A 27692-nucleotide genomic window follows, 5' to 3' on the forward strand; every position below is an offset into this window, starting at 1 on the left:
TCAGTATACTGTGTCAGATTGGGGTATTCATGTTAAACTGTGGCATGGTATCTCAGTGGGCTAGAACAATAAAATATGCATTAGTCTGGACTAGTGCAAGCGTGACTGTCATATTATTATGGACACGGTTACTTAGGAGCCAACTATAAGATGGCTGGGGAAGGGCAGTCTGGGATTTGAGTTTGAGACAGAATATATCTTCAGCACGTTCAGTAATTATATCAGTGAGCAATTTTTTTTGTGTGTGTGTTTGTGTGAGGACAAGTTATTTTGATCCAACAGATTATAGCTTTCCAACTAAATTCTGTTGGTTGATATTTCATGACTGTTTCGTTTTTGACAGAATTTGACATTTGTACTTGCAGTTTGTACTTATCTCTAGATTTGATGTCCATGCTTTAATTAATACACGTTTTACATATGGCCGCATTTTCCCTTTAATTGAAAGATTCTGTGCCTTGTTTTGGTAGAGTGCTGTGTTTTATCTCTCCATATCTCTTATCTCACCTTGGTTTTGTGCAGGTTATTTTTAGAGTTATAAATGTGTTAACAAGCATTAAAATTGCAGCTGTTATAGCTGTGCTGGAATTTGTCAAAACACAAGGAAACATTACACTGTTGCAGTGTGTCTGCTTAGATGATCATTGATGTTGCTACCCATGAGAATCCCCAGTACCTCATGATTGACGGGGCGGTCGGGTAGCCTAGTGGTTAGAGCGTTCGCTCATCACGCCGAAGACCCGGGTTTGATTCCCGACATGGGTACAATGTGTGAAGCCCATTTCTGGTGTCCCCCACCGTGATATTGCTGGAATATTGCTAAAAGTGGGGTAAAACCATACTCACTCACTCACTCTCCTTTAAAACAGGTACCCAGTACCTCATGATTGTCTCCCCTTTGGGACATGTGCAGAACAGGTGCCTATTACCTTATGTTTGTTTTCCTGTCGTGATTCAAGGCAGTATGTCATGCTTTCTCTTCTCCCCTTGGGGATTCTTGGCAGCACCGTTCCCAATACTCATGCTTTTCTCCCCAAGGTCCCTAGTGCCTCATGCTTGTCTTCCCTTGGGGATTTAGAGCAGAACAAGTCACCTGTACCCCATGCTTGTCTTCCCTTGGGGATTTAGAGCAGAACAAGTCACCTGTACCTCATTCTTGTCTTCCCTTGGGGATTTAGAGCAGAACAAGTCACCTGTACCTCATTCTTGTCTTCCCTTGGGGATTTAGAGCAGAACAAGTCACCTGTACCTCATTCTTGTCTTCCCTTGGGGATTTAGAGCAAAACAAGTCACCTGTACCCCATGCTTGTCTTCCCTTGGGGATTTAGAGCAGAACAAGTCACCTGTACCTCATTCTTGTCTTCCCTTGGGGATTTAGAGCAGAACAAGTCACCTGTACCTCATTCTTGTCTTCCCTTGGGGATTTAGAGCAGAACAAGTCACCTGTACCCCATGCTTGTCTTCCCTTGGGGATTTAGAGCAGAACAAGTCACCTGTACCCCATGCTTGTCTTCCCTTGGGGATTTAGAGCAGAACAAGTCACCTGTACCCCATGCTTGTCTTCCTTTGGGGATTTAGAGCAGAACAAGTCACCTGTACCCCATGCTTGTCTTCCCTTGGGGATTTAGAGCAGAACAAGTCACCTGTACCTCATGCTTGTCTTCCCTTGGGGATTTAGAGCAGAACAAGTCACCTGTACCTCATTCTTGTCTTCCCTTGGGGATTTAGAGCAGAACAAGTCACCTGTACCCCATGCTTGTCTTCCCTTGGGGATTTAGAGCAGAACAAGTCACCTGTACCTCATTCTTGTCTTCCCTTGGGGATTTAGAGCAGAACAAGTCACCTGTACCTCATTCTTGTCTTCCCTTGGGGATTTAGAGCAGAACAAGTCACCTGTACCTCATTCTTGTCTTCCCTTGGGGATTTAGAGCAGAACAAGTCACCTGTACCCCATGCTTGTCTTCCCTTTGGGATTTAGAGCAAAACAAGTCACCTGTACCCCATGCTTGTCTTCCCTTGGGGATTTAGAGCAGAACAAGTCACCTGTACCTCATTCTTGTCTTCCCTTGGGGATTTAGGGCAGAACAGGTTCCCTGTACCTCATTCTTGTCTTCCCTTGGGGATTTAGGGCAGAACGGGTTCCCTGTACCTCATTCTTGTCTCCTCTTGAGGATTCAAGCAGAACAGGTCCTGTTTCCACCCTTGCCAAACTAGGCTGGAATTATGGAGTTATATTTTGGCTGGATTAACAAGCCTGTGCATAGTACAATCAAAATTGCATGACAAAATCGACATCCAGTTCATAAAAAACATTGTGTCTGTCGTGCAGATTTATGTCAATAACAGGCTTTGCAGAGCATGTGTACTGTCAACTGGGCGTTGACACATATTTTCCCAATCTTTTCATGTTTTTTATCATGGTGCTCAAGTGATTTGATACACTTAGCAAGGTAAGGCCCATTTTATTACAATAAAGATCTTGGTTATCGTTTATCATCATCTTGCCTGGGTGGCACCCTTTAGTTTGAAGCTTATGCAAGTCATATGAGAGATGGAATCTGATAGGTAAATAGGGACATAGAAGGGACAAAACTCGTTGTAGCCTCCAGTGGTGCTATGATCGAGCCACAAAAAAGGTAGAACAGGTCCCCTGTACCTCAATCTTGTCTCCCTTTGGGGATTTGGGCAGAACAGATCCCCATTACCTCAAAATTGTCTCTGACTTTGGCCCTTGATCATATATCAACAGACAAATAAGGGATGTGTTGTCACAGTTAACATGAGGCTTGGTTGAAGCTGAAAATATCAGTGCATCTATTGCTACTACTGACAGCATTACAAGCTGCACCACACACATCAGGTGGTTTCCTGTGCAACTGGACCCTTAGCCCCATCGCTGAGTCACACCTCACGGGGCACGTGTCATAAGTATCAGGGATGCTTTAGTTGTGTGCAGATTGTGGTTGTGGGGACATATCTTTCTGACAGTCAACGTCACATGACCATATAGTCATGCTGAGAAAGCTTTAATCAATATTCAACATATATTCAGAGGTTTCCTTACTATTTACAGCCATCGATGCTGGATATGTGGCTTGTTTGACATTCTGTCTAAAGTAAAGCATTGATTATGTATACGTACAGCAGATCTGTAACACAGTAGGAACTGAAGACATCAACTTGAGATATTGCCACGCCTATCAAGTTAAGACTGCTCACAGGATATGCATAATACTGTAAGAAGCTTGTACAGGATCAACATAAAAGTTTTAGCATCAAGGATGAATATAATTGGGAGTTGTGTTGGATATTGGTTCTGTTGGACTTACATAGCAATTACCAACAAATCAATTACTTCATGTCATGACTTCATTGGTTAGCCTTGTGGTTAAGTTGTTAGCTTGCCCTATCTTGAGACCTGTGTCTCTGATTCCCCACATGCATAAAATATGTGAAACCTTTTCCCTGTTTTGTCTCTGTGATATTGCTGGGTGATAAAATCAAACTCATTTCAACACAACTGACAAATTAGAAGCTTTTCAGTTGAAAATTTTATATTTTGTCTGTTTGTTTGTTTGTTTGATTGTTTGTTTGTTTGTTTGTTTAATGACACACTCAGCACTATTCCAGCTATATGCAGCATCTGTAAATACTCAAATCTGGACCAGACAATCCAGTGATTGACATCATGAGCATCTATCTACGCGATTAGTGTACAACAACATGCATCAATCAAGTCAGGGAGTCTGACCACCCAATCTCATTAGTTGCCTCTTACAACAAGCATGGGTTGCTGAAGGCCTAGTCTAACCCAGATCTTCACGGGTCACTTGTTGACACCTGTTTTATGAAGGGAGAGTGTGTAAAGTTGTGTAAAGTTTGTTCCTTATCATGAACAATGTTTCTTTAGATACACATACAATAGATAAATGCCAAAGTGTTCCAGATTCCTAAAGTTCAAGGGTAAATACTCCTCCAAAAAGATGTTATCTGAGGGTGATATTAAATAAGTTGTGTCCAAAACAACCACAGAAGACAATATATATCCAACTGTCAGACAGGGGAGGTTATTCTGATGGCAAAAATAAGGTGCTTATAGTTGAAGGTGGATGCAGCTATTTTAAGATGTAGGTTTCGGTGTTTCGGTGTTCATCAGATTTAAGTCATCTTCATGCATGTCATACCTGGAGACCTGCAACAGATTTGGGTTGAGTGGATGTTTAACATAATAGCTGTGAAGTAGGACATGTGGCAGCTATAAGTGACTTCCCCCATGGAATTACCTGCTTTTCCTCACCTCAACTCATTCAAGATGTGCTTGTGTAGGGGGACAAGGCATTACACACAACTATTCTTTCTTTTCTCTCTCCCCCCCCCCCCCCCCCCCCCTCTTTCCTCCTCCTCCCCCTCTTCTTTGAATCAAGAACACTTAAAACAAAATTCTCTTTATTTACAGTAAATTAATGTACACTTATCCGTTGACCTGGAAAGTAAATAGTCTGTATGCAAAGACGAATAAAACAAGAATTAAGAGTTGACTTTTTCAGTCAGTCCTATGTGGCGAGGTTCGAGTACCAGTAGTTAAAGGTGTGTTCAAGTTGATGTATCCGGGATTACTGTGTGAGGAAGACAAGGACATTTCCCCACCCTGCCTGGCGTCAGTTAACATCTAGCAGGACTGGAGCAAAACAGGAAAGGTCAAACATAAACAAAAAACACCTGTCACTGGGACAACAATATACACGGGAGTAAATACAGCCTCCTTGCTGACCACAGGAAATGACCTGAGATGAAAGTATTGTGGTCATTGGGCAGCTTCAGTCACTCGGTATAAAGGTGTATCCCAGTCTTGTTAAGTTCTTTGTTAAGCCACAATAAAGTTGATTTCCTACAGGTGGACATGCTTTGTAACACTTACCATGCAGGGAAAATGGCATACCCTGGTTAGCTTTTGAAGGAAGGAATGAATACACTTTCAAAATGAGTATTATTGGAAATTGATTGCACTCAGTACAAACTTTCAAAATGAATATTAAAAGTAAGTGGTTTCAGTAACTGTATCCACATCAATAGCATTATTGATTCTTTTGAAAATTAGATTGAACATATACGAATATAAAGATTTTGTATCTCTCAACATGGTAAAGTTGAAAGATGCGTTGATACTGTGCTTCAATTCTAGTCAAACAAAAGGATTTATTGCTTTATGTCAGTATCACATGTCCGTGTCACCCAAGGTATGTCAAATGTTTCTCCAGACCTACTAGGTCGTTCCATTGTCCAATTTAGTATGTTACAGGTTGGGGTGAGAGGTGACAAACCGTTGCCATCGCAATAGAACCAAATAAAGTGGTCTCAGAATTAATTCATAAGGGTAAAACATCTGATTGAGCCAAACTAGTATAGGTCCTGTGGAATCCATTTTCAGTAGATTTTTATCTAAACATATTGATTTATGTAAGTTAATAAAGTCCCAGTTTAATTTCACCAGACCCTTGTTTTGGTCTATTGGCTCTCGTCACCCTGCAGGTAATGAAGAATAATTGCTGATGACTTCATTAATGACAGTGATAAGCTGTTGAAAGATATGTGCCTTGAAATCAATCATATCAGCAAGGTCAGAGTATGTACATTTTAGTATCAGTGTTGTGTGCAGTAATGCATTGCTGAAATAGTTATCATAATTACCTTGTCAATTACCTACATAACTTAATTGCCAGGTGCCCCGACCTCAAAGCCCTGCTTGCCACAGGGGGTATATGCTGAAGCAGATGGTGACATGTATGATTGAAGGCACTTCAAGGTCGAGGCAAATATTTGCTCCAAATTTACACACCTCTTATAGAAGGTTAAGTTCATTGAAAACACTTGACACTGTTCACATGCATTTGCTGTTGAAGTAGAGGTTAGATTTTGGAAGTCTCTGGCTGCAATCTTAGTCACTTATGATCTTTATACATGCAAAAAATAATTATTTTAGAAGTTAGCTGAACTTTAGGTATTGAAGGGACCTGAGTGTCCAAGTGCATCTAATTCTGCCGAGTTCGCCAGCTCCTTTCGGCCAACCTCGCCCCTTTCCGTCACTTCTGTAATCACAAAGAAGACTCATCTGTGAGTGTAGGAAATGGGGCAACATCTGCTCCAACAATAAACAGGCTTCCACCTTAAGCGATATCAGGTGCACATTTTTCGTCCGTTCACATTTCATCTGTTTAATTTTCTTATTTGGAAGGATTGATACTAAATAAATTCCAAATATACTAGTATACAACAACGTTTTGAAAATATCGTTCCAACATGTTGATGTAAACAAATATATTCCTCAGGGTCTGTACCTGACGGGCTATACTGATTAGGTAAAAAAAGTTCTAGTAGATGCAAGATGAGTCACATAACTTATGCAAACGGCCGCTTTTGCCGCATAAGATGCAGATTCTTACCTCTGACAAGCTATTCATAACTGTCGTCTGCACACTAGGATGTTTACATCATGCGATGGTCATGTCGAATATGGTCCCGGCTTACAATGGCTACGTGTCACCTCAGAGGCATATTTTTGCCAGATATATCCGATCGCGTTCGCGTTCAGTGCTAAACAATGTCAGGATCTGGTGGTTCAAAATCCTTGATTCACTCTGACTATAATCCTTGGTCTGTTGTTGCCATACCTGCGTCTGTAGGTTAACCAGACAGTGGTCAACATGTATGGACGGCATCACTTCAGGCTTTCCACCCACATTAGGCAGGTGAAATGCTGTTACGTGACTGAAGTACCGTTCAAAGTAATAATAAACTCACTCAGAAACTGGCATCAAATAAGACACTTGTGGTCTTTTTTATTCATATTAAACAGTACTATAAGACCACAATAAATTAATTATTAGATATACATTCATTTTTATTTCCTTCCCCTCTCTCTCTCTCTCTCTCTCTCTCTCTCTCTCTCTCTCTCTCTCTTTATATGGTTTTCGTTAAACAAACTGTTCAAGGTGTCTGTGTACTTTATTAATTTATTTTATCATGGCCTAATGATTGCCAAGGGCAATGTATGATTTTTTACATGATAGAAATAGAAAATGTCTTCAGTCCTTGGATCGAACCCAGTAACCCCTGAAATTAGTAAAATGGTGACTTAACATTTAAAAATGTTTCATGCTTCCTGAATGATGAATTTAATTGTTAAAAATATTCACGGCACATGTCGGAACAACTGGCTTTTGTGAGATTATTGCTGCAAAAGACTGAATTATGAAGTATGTTTATGACAAGCCAAGTTGCTGCCTGGTGACTCATGGCAAGCCCAGTATTGTAGTGCATGTCTATTGTGTTTGTGTTGTTGCTGTCCACATATTTCCACCATGGATATTGTAAATAGTACAAATACTCTGTAGTGCTTTCCTACCAACTTGTCAACGAACAAAACACTAAAAAGTTCAAACTGAAGAGCTTACTTGAACCATGACAGATGACTCCACTTACTACGGGTCACTGGGCACAGTTTAATAGAACTGCATGTTTGATATTTAGTTTTGGTCTTTGATTATATTATTGGAATTAGGAATAAAGGGACATGTTACTCTTTGTTTGTTGAGGCGGTCAGGTAGCCTAGTGGGTAAAGTGTTTGCTCGTCTCGCTGAAGACCCGGGTTCGATTCCCGACATGGGTACAATGTGCGAAGCCCATTTCTAGTGTCCCCCACCGTGATATTGCTAGAATATTGCTGAAAGCGGCGTAAAACCAAACTCACTCACTTACTCACTCTTTGTTTGTGAGGGGACATGAGTAGCCCAGTTGCTTAATGCGCAACAAATTGCTATGCAGAGTTGCATCCTTGAGGACAGATGCTTGTGGGTTTATATCATGGTTTGCCATGATTACATTACAGTTTGTCCACACGGTAATCGTGTTCATGGGTTTCACCAGAGTGGTAAACAACTTGCACCACTTCAGGCCTTCCTTTTAAACTTAAGGCAGCAGTATTTAGTTAAATAATGACAGCTTGTAAAGGATTATGGTTGGACTAAACAAACCAATGGTTGATAGTATGAGTATCAACCCACACCATCAAGGTGTAAGAACACATTTCACAATCAACCATGTCACATTATATTGCTCAAACCAATTTCAATGACAACTCTAATGACAAGCTAGCACTAGAGCTGAATGTAAAGGATAATGGAGTTTTAACACTTGCACTTAGTTACTGCTAAATAACACTCCATGGGTTACAGTAGATCTCCAGCCCTAACTCTGGTCCTGTGAGGCAACTATCAAGTAGGCCTGGTCATCAGGCTCAGTGACATGGTATGTTAAGCCATTGGACCCAGTCAGCTGGAACATTGCTCACTATATCAACCACTGGTTTGTCTGGTCCAGACTTATGTATTTACAGGCCGCCAGCTGAGTGCAGCATGAAACAACAAAAAACAACTAAATGCCGCAAAGCAAGTCTACCCTGTGCCTCCCTCTATCGCTACTGTCTCAATCATTAAATCTATACACAGGCAGTGTTTATGAATAGACGCAGTGTGTAGTCGCGCCTGAAGGATTAATCGTTTCAAGGAGGACAAAAAGTGTAGTTAGGAATGTGTTTGTGTGTGGATAACTCAGCCATGATAGACATGTGCAGCCTTTGTCAGACTTTGAATATTCCCAGTTATACTATAGTTCACAACATATCACGGCAAGTCTGGGTTATTACATGTGAGTTGGATGGATCATGGGTATGCAGGCTCATGCGGAACATGTTATCTGCCAGAATGTACATCCTCTATCAAATGTATTGAGAAAAGATTAAGATGTCATTGAAGACCCTGTTTCCTGGGGGGCAGGGGAGGCCCAGTTGTCTAAGTCCCCAAACTTCACTGTGCAGAGTTGTGTCCCCTAGCCATGCCAGAAACCAGTTATCGTGTGTGTGAATTGGGGTACACCCTGATTATGTAATTAGCTTTGTCAACATCATACCTCTGCTCGTAAGTGGTAAACATCTTTCAACCTGCATCTCTTCAGGCTTTCCTCCTTCATCAAGCTGACACACATGATGTAACTGGAATACTGTTCAAAGCGGCATGAAACCCAACTTGCTCATACACACACTATTGCTGTTTATGATCCTTCTGAATGAGTGTGATAGAACGTTCATGACACTGCAGGTTTTTTTTCTCAAAATAATTGTGTATCAAAAAGAATGTCATCGTTGACCATAATGACATGAGTCTTGACCATGTTGTATGCCAGGGCAGCAGCGATTGAGACGAACATTTTTAGTCAACTTGTTCTTTATAACATATAGCAAAGCCCTTAAAAAGGGAACATTTCTACTAGTCCTTTTTATACCTTAACTATTGGGCAGTTTGTCAAGGACTATAGGACTTGTGCCAATTTCTAATGCCAGGGCAGTAAGTCAGGGATCAAGTGGTTACAGTGTTTGATCTCTGATTGTCGGACATTGTACCCCCATAACAATGGATCATTGATCATTTTTTCAAATCGAACTTATGCAAATACCAACTCATTTGGGGTAGTCAGAGGGTAGTGTTTTACATGGGTTGTCTTCTGTCCACATCACCATGACCACCTCGAGGACATTAAGCTCACCCAGTGTGGGGGGAAGCATGCATGGGTCATGTTGAGTTGACTGACTTGACATAATAAAGTTGTCATTCAACAAAATTACACTCAGGGGTGAGATGTTTCTGTGCTAAGTTACTAAAAGGAGGGATGGGGATGGAGACATGTCTTCACAGACTGTAGCATGTGGGTCCAGGTTATTTGGTATGATTGAATGGAGATATGATGCCCTGGATGATTGGGGAGGTGTAAAGATAACTGAATAACATGTGCCCCCATGGTGATTACGGATGGACTAGGTCCCAAGCACCCAATGCTTGTAGGAATGGGGAATGGTTGGTGACAAAGGGTGGAAACATATCCTCATAGCAGGTCGATCACTGGTCCAGATTTATAGGCCACCCTGATAAAAAGTGATATGGCTTGAAGATTGGTGTTTCTGATAACTACGTATTTCTCGGAGGCAGTTTCGTAAAAAGTCATTAAGTTCATTGTTCATCCAAACAATTCCAATTGTCCCAAGTTTTAACAGTTGTATTTGTTTCCTCACAGTGACTATGACTCCCTGTCCAAGGAAAACATCTTCGAGAACAATCAGCTGGTGAGTAGATCAATATTTTTCCTTATTTGCTAACAATGTTTTTTTTCCGACAAATCCCGTACAATTTCCCTATTCTATGTGTGTTTGGCAGTTGACTCAGATGTTATATGTGAAGAAAAAGTTTCAAATCTTTTATTCCTTTCAAACAGTTAATATTGCAGCTTCACAAATTGAGGAAGTGATCATATCAGGAGGTAACTTGTCCGACATCTTTTGTTTCAAAGCATTTATGATTATTTCCTGTCAGGATCTGCTTTTCTTAGGTTCAAATTCATTCCAATTAGAATTCATGGTATTTCAGTACCAGACAAACTTGTCACGTTTGACTCACTCCCTAATGGTTGGCCCAGTTGTTGAAGGTGCAGCAATTCGCTGTGCAGAGTTGCGTCCCTTGGGCACGCCAGAAACCTGTGAATGTGGGTTCAAATTGTGGTTCACCTCAATTATGTTTCTAGGTTTGTCAGCAACATATCCTTGCATGGGTTTTACTAAAGTGGTTAACATTTTAGACCTGAACCACATTTTTCCTTCCACATTAAGCTGACATGCAGTGATATAACTGAAATACTGTTAAAAGCGATGTTAAATCCAAAATCACTCACTCACTCACCAATCATGGTTAACAATAAACCAAAGTATCAATGTTAAACCAAGTTCTTTTATCATTTCACTCTAATTAAGCGTAACTGCAAATGACAAGCGTAAAAGATGCAGGTTTAATCTCCACACTCACAACTCCCCCAGACAATCAGAAGATGGTTATGTCTATGTGTCTATATAGCATCCGGACACCAGGTTGCAGCGACTGGGTCAATAATTTTTGAATGCAGAGCAAATCGTCTCTCTGTACAGGTCACAGTAAGGTCAGATAGAGGAGATTATGTCTGGGATGTTCATTAAGCTACAGTGTTCATTCTAGAGCAAAGCATTGCCATGTTTTTCAAAAATTATGCAAACTGTTTGATTTGCTTTTTTTAACAATTGGTCTTTGCAAACATGGGCAAAGGTTTCTTACCCCATGTCCAAAAATTGTAAAGCATTTAAAGACGCCACTGAGTTTTTAACTCACAAAAAGTATGGAAAAAGACTGCGAATCTTGCGATGGGACAGTCAAAGGCAGACTCTCCTATTCATAAATTTGGAGATCAGCAAGCCAGACTTGTTTTTCCATGAGATGTAGTCGGTTTTATTTCTTTTGATATTTTTGACTGAAATGGAAAGGTTATGACATATGAATGTGCATTAAAAACAAAAAAATAATGTATATATCTCAAGAACTAAACACTGGATTGTCTTCATATTTGGAACTATGATGTATATACAGACTCCGCAGACACCAGTCGGTTTTGGTGACCTTGACCCCATTTTCAAGGTCACAGCAGGCAAATCTGCTTTTGGAGTTGGAAAACGGTGTTGCCGTGATATCTCAAGAACTAAACACTGGATTGTCTTCATATTTGGAACTATGGTGTATATACAGACTCGGCAGACACCAGTCGGTTTTGGTGACCTTGACCCCATTTTCAAGGTCACAGCAGGCAAATCTGCTTTTGGAGTTAGAAAACGGTGTTGCCGCGATATCTCAAGAACTAATCGCTGGATTGTCTTCATATTTGGAACTATGGTGTATATACAGACACCGCATACACCAGTCGGTTTTGGTGAACTTGACCCCATTTTCAAGGTCACAGCAGGCAAATCTGTTTTTGGAGTTGGAAAACGGTGTTGCCGCAATATCTCAAGAACTACGGGGGGGACATTTCGTCACTTTGTGACAAATACTTGTTATAACTTGTGGCCAGTGCTACAATAATGTAGCATGTAGGTACCTGACATGCCAGGTGCACAAGTGAGGGCAGATATATCTCAAACAGTGATATCTGGTTAAGGAGATACGTCAGCAAACCGGAAACAGAGAGGAAATTCCTCGAATTGAATTGACAGTTTGACAGATTTTTGATAAGCCGGTCTCCATTGCTATCGGTCAGCTTAGTGCACTTTGATATGAGTGTTATCACACCATGTAATGTATTCAACTTGTAACAGTTTACACACATATTTTGTATTGATAGATGATTTTATGATATTATTTTGGGGCACAAAGTAATGCAGTTTGTGAAATAGGTGAAATTATTAAGAAAGATGGAACACTGGAGTTGCAGACTCTTTTACATCAACTCACATCAACACACTCAGTAATCAAGATAATGTAACACTGAACATGCTCAACACAATATGAAATAAAAGTAACAAGACCCTTTCCATATTCATAAGAAATCTCTGCCAAAAGCAGAGTCAGTTTTAAGATATCATAAGCATGCGTCCATGAATCACCATCAAATAGTGATGATACCAGGTGGTCGCGAAAAGGTGAACGTATCTTGCCCCACCGGTGGCACACCCATCACAAACGCATGCTATAAACATCTTGATGAAAATATATCTGTATGTATATACAATGTTTCGATACTTATTCTACAGAACACTCAGAACAATACATTATATATATATATATAAAAAGTTGGAAAAACCTAATAGTAAATTAGTAAATACTTGTTCTACATTATAAACTTAATGAATTTCAAGTTGGAGAAATCTAACGTTGAAATACTTGTACCACAAGCACTATACTTACTCCAGACAATATGTTATATATGTGCATATATGAGCAATGCAGTGTTTTAATGCTTATCCTACAAAACACACCAATACACATATATATGTATATATGTGGTGAAAAACAACACCACGGCCAATGTACAATCGGGTTCCCATTTTATCTACCATCTGTGCACAAGCGCTCTATTGATTTTGTCCCACATATAGACAGAGTCCCTCCAATCTGCAGCCTGCATAGACAAATGTTATATTGAGAACCAGGCTGTATAGAGGAAATATAAGAGCTTAAATTAGCAGACGGTCAAACTGAGTTTGGTGATTTTTAAGTCTGTTTGAACTTAGTACTTGGTTTCTTTATTGATCGAACTAGCGAACTAGTTTGGATGTGTGGTGAATATGTTTATGAGAAATGGTAGGAGGGGAATATTGTCTTAAATACCACAATGTATTAATAGATTTTCATCCAAATTGTTCAGAAATGTGAGTTAGGAGACATTTGATGTTTCGCAAACAGACTGTTCAGGGGATCTGCGTTCATTAACTGTTGACAGATGGATGAAGCATGGGTGTTTGGTTGGACTGCATATACAGAACAAAAAAAGTTAGGGATCATGAATATTTTGGGGCATATGTTTATGAAATTGTGTGCTCAAGTCTTCACTACAAAACATATCCCCCAAAATATTGATGATCCCTTGTTCATTATGTATGGTGTAGTATATCAACTAAGGAAAGTGAGTGAGGTTTTATGCCACTTTTAGCACTATTCCAACAATATCACAGCAGGGGACACCAAGAATGGGCTTCACACAGGCTACCCCACTGCCTCAGTAAAGAATGGGGCGGTCGGGTAGCCTAGTAGTTAAAGCGTTCGCGTGTCAAGCTGAAGACCCAGGTTCGAATCCTGACATGTGTACAATGTGTGAAGCCCATTTCTAGTGTCCCCGCCGTGATATTGCCATACTCACTCACTCACTCACTCACTCACTCACTCACTAAAGAAAGAAGGGAACACTATTCATAAAGGAACTTGGGGACATTAAGATGGTGAGGGTGGTGTTCGGTAGTCAGACTGGTGGGGGTGACATTCTAATAATTTATCTGTTATTGTCTGCTACATATCTCACAACACTCCATAAACCATTTGACAGTGATGAATTTTTGTTGTTGCTTCTCTTTCCTTCAGTGGATGTGTGATAAGGATTTGGGGTAATAAGTAATGACATTACAACAATGTACTGATCATGTCATATTTTTGTTACAGACCATATATACCAAGTTTCCTGAATGTGACATTAAATAATACTTAGCTTTAAGCCTAGTCTGTGTCAGTCCATGAACCATACTATTTTCCCTTTTGCCCAGCAGCCCTTGCTGTAAAGATATAGGTCTCCCATCTCCAGGGATGAGAATCATCTCAGGATCCACAAATTTCCGCGAATTTTAGTGACCACAAATTTGTTAAAATCTGATGGCTTCCCCCATAAACACCCCCAAATTATGGACCACGCTCAATTGCAAAGAAGTTTCAGCTGAAAAGGAAAATATGCATTCTCATCCCTGCATCTAAATTGTGCTCCTTTAGAATTTAAATGGAGTTATTTGTTTCTATCAAGTGTTTGTCTACTTGTCTACCTCAAATAGTCATTTTGATTATTTAGTAATGTTGCAATGAATATTCAGATTTGATTTAACTTTATTTTTTATCAATATTCATAATATGTACTTGCATGTTCAAAGTTGTGTCAAAGGGATCATTTGTAAGTACCTTATTCGACGTAATAAGCGTAATTAGAAACAGGGGGCTCTAGTTAGAATATAATTTTGGTGAGAGAAAAAAAAACAGTGTTGAAAGATTGTAAATTTTGTGGTTTATGCTGACAGCCTGAAATGATACAAAAGAAACGTTGGTGCATATTATACACGACAGATATATTTTCCAGAATTTAATTGCCCATAATTAGGATGCATATAACAAACACACAAGTGCGTATTTTACACGAATAAATAAGTCTTGTGTAAATTAATCAATCAGAAGGGGTGATAATTGGGATAATCTTCACAAGCCAATATATTAGCAAATATCGCTTATTTGAGCTGGGCGCTTATTATGTCGAATACGGTAATTGTTGTTGGCATATTTTAACTGATGATGGTTCATGAACTGCAAGGAGAAGTGCATTTACAGAGGATGACATAACAAATATTTAAATACAAGTATGTTTTTGTTTCAGAGATTGTTTTTGAGATTGATAGCAAACTGTAACACACTGAACCCTAATACTCAGTCTAAACACCCCCAATACATATTGTAATTTAACATTATGCTATTTCTAAGAAGCCTGAAAATAATTCGTTGATTCATAACTAATAATGATTTATTGATTGAAATACTTATGGTCTGAGAGTTAAATAACATGTGACGGAAATATGAAGGTCAGACTGGCACTAATTTATTACCTGCCCAAGGTCAAACAGAAACCAGGGCAGTGACCAAAACATGTTTACCAACACACCAAACTTCCTGGTTTGAGGCCAGGGAAGATATATATATACAGATGTTTGTGCGTATATTTTAAGTCTATGCAGGTTGCTAAAAAAAACCTGAATTTATATCTTGTTCGCGGGTTTTATAAAGAAATTATTTTAGACCTTGTTAACATGGTTGGCATGTAGCTGTTAACTTTGCTGTTAAACCACATAGGTTTTCTGTAGTAGTGGAGGTTCAATGTGTGTTTTATGCAGATTACGAGTAAGTTTGTGAGTTAATGTTTTTTGAAATTACTGTCAGCAATTTGTTTAAGGCCCCAGTCAGTAATGTTTCAGCCTATGCCATCATGGTGGCGGCAAGGGAACAAAACTTATACTTATACTTAGAACACTACAGTATTGTGAAATATTACGTTACAAGTATGAAAGAAGTGATTAAGAGACAACCTGGACCTCCACACGCTCATCTGCTCACTCTACAACCACTCACCCTCTCACCCACTTCCTCATCCACTCATCCACTCACTCACTCACTCACTCACTCAGAAGGATGTCAGATGTGATGATATTGATGTTTCAGGCGTTTGAGGTTGCGGAGCGTGAGTTGGCGATCCCGGCGTTGTTGGAGGCGCAGGACATGGTTGAGATTCGTGTGCCAGACAAGCTGAGTGTCGTCACCTACGTGTCCCAGTACTACAACTACTTCAAGGATGCTCCACAGTGTGAGATACTTACACAAAGTCCTTGTCAGCATAGGAGTTATTTGGCTGACTGTCCATCAAAATCAACTTATTTTTTGTATGGATGAAACCATTTTGATATCTACTTTCATAATGGGACAAAGTTGTACTTCAAAATCAAATTGTGCCTAAACTTTTTATCAAGATTTCAAATCTAAGGCCAAAGGTCTGAAACTTGTAGGTCAGTCACTAATGTTAACAGTATTGTAAAAAAAAGGCGGCAGTGTGTCTTACTATCCTAAGTGACATATACTGTGGTGTATGAAACACTAAATTGCCAAACTCCATGTTGGTGGACCACATTCCCTATAACACTGGGACAATGTCTTCAACAGCAGCAACTAACATCACTATTTCCTGCCCAATCAGTAGGTGGACCAGGTGTGACAGCCAAGCAGACGTCAAGCAGTTCACACAAGAGATCCCCTGCTGTTCAACCAGTGACTGGGCCAGAAATCAAGCGGTTTGCTCCAGCCAATGATAGGAATGTGGAATCCGTAAGTACAGCGGCAAATAAGTCTTCAATATGGATGGAAAATGTTCTTCTTTATTTCCAAGTAGATGGGAATAAGTGTTCATTGCAAGGAAATTACTTTTTAGTCATATTTCTCCCTGAAATGTGTACAGTGAAACTCATTCTTCCTAATGGTATCATTCCATGTGAAATCATCTCCAGGTGAACAAATTTCCTGAGGAACTAATCATGGCTACGATGTAATATCCCTTTTAATATCAAATATCTCTTTCTGTAATATGACCCTCTCTGCTATATGATAATGTGGCTTTATAGCATCAAGTAACTCCAGCCCACAGCGCCATTTTGTATTGACATATGTACACATTCTCAACATTAATACTCCAGATTTGTTTGCTTGTTGTTTAATGCCACACTCAGCAATATTCCAGCAATATGACTGTGGTCTGAAAATAATCATGTCTGGACCAAACCATCCAGCGATTGACATCATGAGCATCGATTCACGAAATTGCGATACAATGGCAAGCATTCAACCAAGTCACTGAGCCTGGCCACTCGATCCATGTACTTGCCTCTTGTGACCTCCTCCAGTGGTAGTGCGTCCACCCAGAGAGCAGAAGGTCAGGGGTTCAATCCCCATCCGCGTCTTACTTAAAGACGTTAAAAGGTGGTACTTGATGTTACCTTGCCATGCGCGCACGCACGCACGCACGCACGCGCACACGCACACACGCACACACACACACACACACACACAGACAGAGGTATAATATGTTAAGTATGTTTTTGTGAGTTGTTGGTGTTTTTGTAATGCAGGCAACACCCAAGAGAAGCGAGGAAGCCAAGAAGACCAGCACTCTGGGAGATAAGTGTGTGATATGCAACAACAAAGTATATTTGCTGGAACGACAAATTGAAAATGGCAAACTCTACCACAGATCCTGTTTCCGCCATAGTGAGCTCTCCCCGACAGCCAAGGTTTTTAAATCATCCCTCTCCTCACCTTCTGACGACTTTGCGAGTAAAGCGAAAGTGCGTAAAACCGATGAAAGTCCCTCACGGGCAAAGTCAAATGGACTCAAGCATGTGGAAACATCTCAGAACAGTAAAAGTGACCCAACTAAGTCCTTGTTTTCAAATGATAATAGATCACAGCCAACTACTGCAAGTGAAACACCATCATCCAAACCTGATCCATTGTTGGAACGGTTGAAAAGCAGGATGGAAGTTGACAAGAAAGAAAGTGAAGTTCCCAAGTATAAGAAGAATCGACCTCTCATTTTACAAACGGGCACAAAGGAGTCTGATGATAGTAAGAAGGCTGAGCCTCCCACGCCAACATTCAATGCAAAGAAGTTTGACAAACATGAATTTGGTTTTCTCTCAAAGAATAAAGAATCAAATACAAAGGCTGAAGAATCAAAACCAAAAGAAACTAAGTCAGGGTTCCTTACCTCTAAAACAGAACCATCTAAACCTACAGAGACAAGTAGTAAGACAGACTTTCCTGTGCCAAAGTCAAGGAAGTTTGGTGTAAAGGAAACTACGAAAGTTGAAAAAATGGACACATCCGAACCTTTCGGAGCAAAGTTAAAGCATGTCTCTCCAACACCTGTTAAAAAGACATTTGAAAAAACTAATGATAACTCCAAGAAACCTGACCAGGTGAAACCTAAATCACCTGGATTTGGGAAAAAGTTGTTAATATCTCATGCCAAAGATAAGGTGAACACGCCCGACTCTCCCCCTCCTCCTCTCCCATCATCACAGCCCCCAAGTAAACTCACCACCAAGTACACCCCACATACAGAAGCTGCTCCCCCTGTGCCCTCGTCAATGCCCCCATCCTTCCCCTATAAATCAAGTAACATCACAGTCAATCTCTCCACCACCACCACCACCAGCTCCACTAAACCTACAAACAAGGTGGGCATTCTCAAAACCACCACCACTACCACCACCACCACCACCACCAATGTTCCCAAGGGCATCACCACCAATGTTCCCAAAGGCACCACCACCAATGTTCCCAAGGGCATCACCACCAATGTTCCCAAAGGCACCACCAGTGTCCCGAAGGACACCACCACCAATGCAGCACCCCTTAAACCACCCAGGTTATATATAGCAGACGTTAGATCCGAGAGTCCCATGGATGTGGATGAGGCGTTACATAAGGCGTCACATCCAAGACCTGGGTCTGAACCTGTTGCAGTGCTTGTCAATCCCACTGACAAGAACCCTGCTAAGGAAAAGAGGGTTTTAGGTGGACTGTTAGCAAGTCTAGCTAATGTTCGACAGAGTAAAACAGATGATGTGACATCGCCAACAGACAATTCATCAAATAAAATGCCCCCTGTTGCTAAGTCTAGTACAGAGGTGAAAAGAGAACCAAATTCAAATAGACCAAAGAGTGAGTCTGCACTTCCGAAATCTAAAGTCGAATTAAGTGTTGCAAAAACAAAGGTTGGTGCTGATGTGTCAAAGAAAGAGGTCAGTGATGGGAAAAGTAAGTCCCCTTTTTCATTTGTTTCGGATAAGATAGGAATATTCAAAAAGGATGAAAATAAGGAAAGTGCTGACATAATTTCAAAAGGTGAACATAGATCTAAAGTCACAGACACTTCTTCAAGCAGAACAAGTGCAATATCTTCCAGTGTAAATTTGACGTCTGGTGCTGAGAAGTTAAAAATGAAAGACACAAGTAAGTCTAAACCAGAGGAGAGTGTGCCAAGTTGGAAGAAGGATACAGGTTTGAAGGAGCTGAAATCAAAGGGGAACAATTTGCTGCAGGACAGTAATGTTTCGAGTAAAGGCTCTGACAATGTACCATCTTGGAAAAAAAGTGATTATTCAAAGACAAGAGGATCTGATCTGCTGCAGGATAGCAAGTCAGAGCAGAAGTCTAAGTCAGAAGCATCAGACCAGGTTCCTTCATGGAAACAGAGATTGCACGATAAAGATCAGCATAAATCAGACTTACTGCTGGACAGTAATGCTAAACACAAGTCTGAGCCTGTTGCCGGCGACGACACTCCTCCATGGATGAAAGCTTTAGAGAAACGAAAAGCTGAAAAGGCAAGGCCAAAATCAGTAGATGTTTTGTTAGAAGAGTCTGCCTCTAAACAGGGCAAATCCGATCTGGTGGAAATGAGGGTGAAGCCTAAAGATGAGCAAGGTTCCCCAGGTTTGAAAGAAAGAGCAAAGTCGGCCAGTATATTGGATGACTCGACAGCGAAGCCAACATGGCAATTGGAGGCACAGAGACGATTGGCTCACAATAAGCAAGCATTTGTTGATCCAGAAAAAGGTATGGTTGCAACTTCAGACTCGGCTGACTCTAAACCAGTGCAAACTGCTCCTCAGAAGAAGCCTAGGACATCCCACCCAATCAGCGACACGCCCATACGACCGCCAAGGCTAAAGATTTCACCCAAACCAGTCAGCCCTCCTCCCAGTCCCACAGCTCCTGTCAGACAGCTCAAAAAGATCTCAATTGGTGATAGGTTTGAGTTTAACCCCACTGAGAAGAAGAACAAGGAGCCACCATCACCATTGAAGACTCCACCTCAACGGCCCCCTGCTCCTAGAGGAAGTCCTTCCAAGGTAACAGCCATTGAAAATGACTCTTTGATTATTTTCATGAAATCTCATTTTCAGTGACTAACCAGTCATGACTCTATTAGTCCAACACTCTTTCTGTATTTCAACCAGCCAGAGACAAAATCCACATTCAAAAAATAAATTTAAATAAGTTTTATTCTATTTTTATGACACTGTAAAAATACTAAACAAACTGCACTTTAATCAGAATTAGCATATGTTTTCCATCTCTAAATTGACTGACCCAATGGGACACTTTTATGCCAAATGAAAATCAAAACTATTAAGCTACACAAACATATTTAGTATCATTCTACAAGCTTCCCAAGCTTACTGATTAGCAAAAATCTGGAAACCATGAAATATAAAAGTGTGGCCTTTTCTCCAAAAATGTGCTGTCGATCTTTACTATAACAGTGAAAATTACACACAGTCACTTTTTATGTATATGTTGCTGACCGTGATGTGAAACAATTGACTTAATGTTCCTCATCTAGTCCTCTACATAGTTTTTTTCTCCAACATGTCCTCAGACTGTCAGTCCAGGCCGAATGTCTCCTGCCATCATCCAGAAACAGCTTGACGACATTGATAAAAAACTAAATAACCTGGAAATGAGAGGACGAGATTTGGAGGACTCAATCCGTAACGGTAAATATCGCCTTAGTAACCCGAACATTGCCATCCCAGTTTTACATCCTTCATTGTTATTCCTCCCATGTTGAGTGTTGACCGTTGTGCCGATGTTGGTTGTGCATACTGTTAAGACTAATAACTCTACCATCTTACTGCCTATAGCTTTTCCTTTGCTACATTATCAGCAGAATATTATTAAATATTAATTTGTAATTCTCAATATTGTTTTTCAAGGTTCAGGGTAAAAATATTTGTTTTCATTACCGTAGTTACATATACCTATCATAATTGCACAATGCAAATTGAAGATATGTGTTAATTTTCGAAGGTGACACTAAACTTATATTTGTAGGTAAGACATTTTGATGTTTAATGTTCACAGTAGCATGATTTTTATTAGGTTAGATTAATGTGATTTTGTTTGAATTCTAATAACATCAAGTTTGTTTAAAGATATGACCATTGCCTTGCATAACATGGTAGGTTATTTAGCAAAATAGTGTATAACACCTAGTCTTTGTGTATCACCTGCCCTAGTCTAACACTAACCTCTCAGTAGATACACCATTGTTTGAGAATGCCAACTGCAGTTCTTTAACAAGTTAAACTTATAATCAAAGCTGTATGCTTTTATTGTTTGTATATGCAAGAATTACTGTGTGACACGTTCATTCTAATTAACATCCAGCAGACATGAATGCACTTGTCTTTTAAGTGAAAAGAATATGATGACAGTTGAATATGTGATACACAGGCTAATTCATCCAAACATTTTGAAAGCAAAATTACTCAAAGCTCCGTTACAATTTCTTTTAAACTCTCATGAGTTTGGTTATTTAAGAATTCCAATGACATCATTTTAACAAAGTTCTGTTTTACTGTAACAGTGTATACAGAAATAAAATTAAAAGGAAATGTTAATGACTACAAAAGATTAAAGTTCATTTATTCATTCATTTTGTATTATTATCAATTCACAGTAGAGTCACAGTTTTTAATAGTTATTTATCTTTCTACCTTTCATTTTTTTTAATTTTTTTTTAAAATATATTTTCTCGTCTTTACTTTGATCTGCTGTTTTTGACTTGAATTTCTCAACATTCTGCTGTACGTTGGTTGGTGTTTGTTATGAAAACTTCTTGCCAGTCATGCGATCATCTGTTATAGGCTCACCATGTTGGAAGACGCAGACCGACATGCATGATAATCTCATCTGACGCTCCGTGCCTAATACGCCTGTTAACCTAACGAATTTCATGTGCTATTCTAACCTTTCAGATCAGAGAGGCAAGAAGGAGAATAAGTTGATTTTCCTGGGGTAACCATTTTCATCAGTTGCTTTTTATGTTGTGTTTCCGGTAGTGTAATGGCATGACCGTATACAGCACTGAGGTACTGCAGACCTGGTGACAAGGTTATTACCTCCCTTTGTATCGTCATTACCCTTGTCATCCTCGTCATCATGTTGTCATGTCATCATTGTCATCCCATGTGTCATCATGCCTTAAGAATAGACTCATTTCATTTCATCATCAAAATCAAAACAATCTGACAATCATACAAAATACTGCCAATTGTATATTTATTTCAATTTTTATGTTTTTCCATACAATGCTTTGTTTAACCTCACCCAGGAAATAACCCCACCTCAACCTGTGTATTTTGGTTTTTTATTCAATGGCCAGTATCTTCGGTTGGAATCCAAGGAGTACTTTGTTATGGTTTCTTCATTTTTTGCAATTTACCCAGGCCTTATTGTTTTCTAACTCTTTTTACATATTGTGTGGAATAGTCATGCCATCTGTTTTTTGCTTTGTGAGTAGTATGAATGTTCTGTGTAGTTTTAAGAAACATGCCTTGACATTGTTGTTAATCTGTTTGCAATTTACATATTATTTTAATACAAGTGAGAATAAAGCTGAAAAGGTAGTGTATTTATTATGTGCAATTGTTCATGTATGACTTATGATGTAAACTGCAATGTTTTTAACTTGTGAAATTTGTATTTGAATTCTTTTGACCAAGTTCTTGTGATGTATGTTCACATGCATGTAAACACACAAGGTTATGTACATTATAGCACACAGTGAAGAGATCAAATATATCTCCCTTCTTTCTAAACTTTTCTCAACCATTTAACCACACTTGGTTTCTGTACTTCCAATACATATCTATGGCACTAACTCCAGTTTCAAAATTCCCCTAACAAGTCTAAACTGGGTATGGACAATAATTTGAATGGATTTTATTGGGCATTATGATAGGAACCGGAAAAAAGTATTTGGGTTCAGCTATCAGAAATATTTACCTCATGTAATCATTTCTTAAACAGTGGCTGTGTCGGCACTGAATCTCTAGATATGCATGGAAAATATGTCATACCTGTATCTTACTTCCTGTGTTATACTAGATACTAAATTATTATTTGGTATGAATGAGTATAAGTATAGCTCGGTATGTTCTCTCAAGAGTTAGTGAGTATATGCATGATAGAAACTGTCAGTATGACATTCTCTGCATGAGTTTCACTTTTGGAGTATCTTGATAGTGTCTGCTGTGAACGATCTAGTCTTGTTTTGATCTCATTATTGAAGAACTTTCATAGAAACAAGATATTTGGAACAGCAGTTTCTCCCTGTTGAAAGATTACTTGAAATTCCACATAGCACCGTTAGCTTGTATCCCATATCCTAAGACTGTCCTATCATTCTTCTTCACTGAATTATCCAAAATTCTACATGTAAATAACATAATATTTACGGTTGACGAGTCATTATTTTAATGTAATACATATACCTTTCTATAATCGTCTGTAGAAATCCCAAGTGTAATGCCTGGATAATCTGAACATAGTCTGGATGCATCTAGAGATGCCCTCCCCGTCCTCCCTTCCACCATCACGCTGACTGTCTGCACAGTGACTGACACAAGTGTCCAAGACTTCCCACAGACATGCACACTGTCCATGAGTCAAACCATTGAGCATCATCTTGTCACTGACACCAAAGAAAGTCTTAGAATTTCTTGTTTTCTTTACTGTTAAAAAAACTTTGTTCAAAGTCTCATTTCAAGTCTGCAAACTGATATGCTTTTTCATATACAGCTTGAGACTAAGGGAGATAACAACTATGTGCACAAAATGATTGCCTCTAAAATATATATGGATATTTGGTGACAAAAATGTGTTATATTAGTAAAATGGTATTTTGTGTGGCTCAGTGGTTTCCAACTTCTTGGCTTGATTGACAGCTGTGACATGTCTGTGTGACAAAGGTTCAGTTTTAGCATCTGATTTTGTTTTTCAGTGGATACTACTGACGAGGAAGATAATATGATGATTGAATGGTTCAAACTCATTAACTCCAAGAACGAATTGGTTCGCAAAGAGGCTGACCTTATATACATGTGAGTTCTAGTAATGGGTTGTGTTGTTTGATAGACACTGAATATACATGTCAACTCAGCTGAACTTAGTGCATGAGTGAAGTGTAAAGCAGAAATTCATTGAATTCATACAAGCATTAGAACATTGCTTAATAGCACATTGGTTTAGCAAAGCAATTTGTGAATTCACAATTTGTAAAGATTAGTTTTGCTGTCTCCTGTCCTGATGTCGCTAATAATTGCATAAGATCTTGTCCCACACCCAGTGACTCCATCTTTGCATACCTTGCCTGATGGAATGGGACATAATAACAATGTGGACTGTGCATTGTGGTCAGTTCAGGGGATGCGATGCCAAGTGTGTATGGAGCATCCCTTAGGTGTGCCAGAATCCAGTGATTGTGGGAAAAGAGGCATGAAACCCAAGTCACTCACTCACTCCAGTGATCATGGGTTCGAGTCACCAATTAGCCTTGATTATAATGTTTGTTTGTCAGCACATACCCGTACATGTGAGTTTCGTCAAAGTGGTAAATGTCTAAGGCTTGCATCCCTCCCCCGTCAAGCTGAACTGACTGAAATAGTGTTCATTCACTGAGCAGATTCAATCAAATATTAAGTTTTAGGTGGGTACACAGGTCAACAGAAGCCACCGCAAGTTTCTGCTCTCTCAGCATGTTTATGATGGACTCAATGTAACACTATAAATGTTATGATTCACAGATCCAAACAGCAGGATCTGGAGGATGAACAGGAAGACATCGATGAAATGCTGAATTACCTTGTCATGATACCAGGTAACTAAGTAATAAAGCTTGTGTCCCTTCAGACAACATAATTTGGCAACATGAAACAAACTCTGTGATTCCTTTGAACACCAAACCCAAACAAACTTGGCCTCCCTCAATTAAAGCCGACAGTCCTTGACACTATGTTGATCACACACGGACATGCTGTCTGCAGACAGTGACACACAAGATCACACAGTGTAACCACCCAATCCTAATTTTGTTTAGGGGCCGTGGGGTAGCCTTATGGTAGAAGTGTACACTTGTCACGTCGGTGACCTGGGTTTGATTCCCCTCATGGGTACAATGTGTGAAGCCCATTTTTCGGTGTCCCCTGTCGTAACATTGCTGGAATATTGCTAAAAGTGGCATATGACAATACACTGTACTCACTAACTAATTTTGTTCATCTCTTATTTTATCATGATGAGACCCTTTCTGAGGAATAATGAGAGACCAGTAGTCTGCTTGTTGTAATAGGTGGCTAAAGTGGAAATTAGATCCAGGCTTGGTGATACTGTTCATAGCATGTCATCGCATCCCAACTGTGCGATTTGTTTGGTTTGTTGTTTAATTCTACAATCAGCAATGTTCCAGCTTTATGCTGGCAGTCTGTAAATAGTTTAATCTGGACCAGACAATCCAGTGATTGACATCATGAGCATTGATCTGTGGAATTGGGATACGATGACATGCATCAACCAAGTCAGCGATCCTGACCACCCGATCCCATCAGTCGCCTCTTACGACAAGCATATGTCGCCTTTCAAGACAAGCATGGGTTGCTGAAGACATACTCAAACTGGGTCTTCATGGGTTCCAAACAGTGAGAGACATTGCTCATAATATGAACGTATGTTCTGGTCAGGACTAGATCATGGCTGCTATGATATTTCCGGACTAATTCTGACTATGGCATTAAACAACATTCGCATCCTTACTTGTTTACACAGGCAAGAAACAAAAATTTTATGATTTGTATTTCGTCAGAATCTAAGAAGACTAAAGCTCAGAAGAAGAGGGAAGCTGACCTGATAGAAAAGAAGTTGGCCATTGTCAACCAGCGCAGCAACATCGTCGACAGCATCGACGAAGACAGGATCAGGTATGATACATGTTATTATTTCCCAGGATATGTACAAGATTCAGTTAGGATGGAACCACATTAAGTGTCATTTCAGTGACAATCCATCTTCCTGAAATAAATTCTTAAAAGATTCTTTCCATTTGTCTTTTAACAAATTTAGTTGGAAAAAAGATCCCAACGTTGTCCAATAAGGGAAGGGAAGTAACTCTTCAATTCTCATTCCAATAAAAATTCCAGGCAGCAGTTTCTTTCTTTTGATTTGTTTTTGTTGTGAGTATATATTGATACAATGATTACTAAGATGTTGTTAAATGGTTTCAGATACAAGGAAGAAGACAAAGACATTGCCATAATGTTAGAGGAGAAAGGTAAAGATATTTATAGGCAGATGTGATGGATGGATGTTCAACCACAGATGTTTAGCGGGATGAACAGGGCATGAAACTGCTTTTAATTTTATTTAAACATGATGCTTTATAGGAGGAACCTCGTTACAGAAGTTATTTGTGGAGAGGATACTGAGCTTGTGTCAGCAATAGAACTTGATTTATCATACTCAACTTTTAAGGGACATTTCTGGTATTTCTTGATATTTACAGGAATGTCTCCATGAAAGGTTCAGTGGTATACTTGAGCTGAAATGATAACTAGCCACAATACAATATGTATCATGATACACCTTTTCTTAGTAAAATTGCTTGGACCTTTTTCTAATTTGAAATATAAATGGAAAACAAAAGCAAATAACTTTTCTTAAATCTGTTTTTTTTTAAGTCACATTTTCATGTTATTTTTAGACAACACCAATACATGATGAAACATGCTAAGACATTGATGAGAAGGGCAGAATGTCAGTCCGTTCAACATTGTCTACATTTGATGTGCAGATAGTTAATTAATTTTTGAAACGATGTAGGGATACAGAATCAAGCCTTATGGTGTATTGTATTGTTGACTTTTAGTTTTCGTTGCAAGGGTACATCGATGAATCATGTCAGCAGTCATGACATCACATGCAAGCTTCTTTAGTTCACTGCACAAGTAGGTTGGGCAGGGTGGGGTGAAGTTGATGTGAGAGGAAGGCGGTGTAGTTCATTAATACGTAGAGGGTACAAATATAATATATTGAAGTTAAAAAACACCATCAACATGAGCTTCCAATGATATAGGTCATACTAATTTCAGAGTTGCATTTCTAAGCTGCCAAGTTTTTCTGAAGGTCTACAACTTCTGTCACTTCGGGCTTTCCTCCCACATCACACTGACTCCCCTAGATATAACTGAAATAAACCAACTCACTCACACACTGGATCTATCAAGTATTACAAGAGAAATAACTGCCTTCGTTTGGCATATCCACTTTCAAGATGGCCGCCATATCTCACCTGTCTGTTTTGTCTAAAGTGCGGAGAGGCAGACAAAGGCAGATGCGCCAAGGCTATGTTCAAGGTTGGATTCAGAGGTGGTGGGCATTCGTACGTGCCCTTATATGCCGTCAGTGGATTTAGGTAGTATTTCTAGTGCATGATGGTGACAGTTGTGCTAATAGCAGCATGATGGGTTTGGGTCTCATGTGTTTGTCAACAACGCTGTCATGTTGCCTTCTTCAACACTGCCATCCTATTTTTGTGATGATTCATCATACTTTTAAAAGAAAATTTGGACTAAAGAATAGTTTTCGCTGTTTCATTTGAAT

At 39.5% G+C, this 27692-nt stretch overlaps 1 protein-coding gene across 3 annotated transcripts in view; it reads left to right on the top strand.

Moving 5' to 3' along the window:
- LOC124138900 (MICAL-like protein 2) overlaps positions 1-27692 on the top strand; it is a 52862-nt gene that overhangs the window by 18606 nt on the left and 6564 nt on the right. Inside the window, exons 2-11 of one of the 3 annotated variants that reach the window (XM_048382700.1) lie at positions 10123-10171; positions 15861-16002; positions 16390-16517; positions 17315-20104; positions 20635-20752; positions 24043-24142; positions 24845-24918; positions 25900-26014; positions 26318-26364; positions 27401-27504. In XM_048382700.1, the coding sequence (XP_048238657.1) occupies positions 10123-10171; positions 15861-16002; positions 16390-16517; positions 17315-20104; positions 20635-20752; positions 24043-24142; positions 24845-24918; positions 25900-26014; positions 26318-26364; positions 27401-27504 (3667 nt within the window). Of the gene's footprint in view, positions 1-10122; positions 10172-15860; positions 16003-16389; positions 16518-17314; positions 20105-20634; positions 20753-22015; positions 22056-24042; positions 24143-24844; positions 24919-25899; positions 26015-26317; positions 26365-27400; positions 27505-27692 lie in introns of those variants that run through there. The other 2 variants (XM_048382701.1, XR_007218161.1) reach the window with 2 other exon arrangements.

Source organism: Haliotis rufescens, unplaced genomic scaffold (assembly GCF_023055435.1).
Source record: "Haliotis rufescens isolate VD_foot unplaced genomic scaffold, xgHalRufe1.0.p SCAF_40, whole genome shotgun sequence".
NCBI classification, from domain to species: domain Eukaryota; kingdom Metazoa; phylum Mollusca; class Gastropoda; order Lepetellida; family Haliotidae; genus Haliotis; species Haliotis rufescens.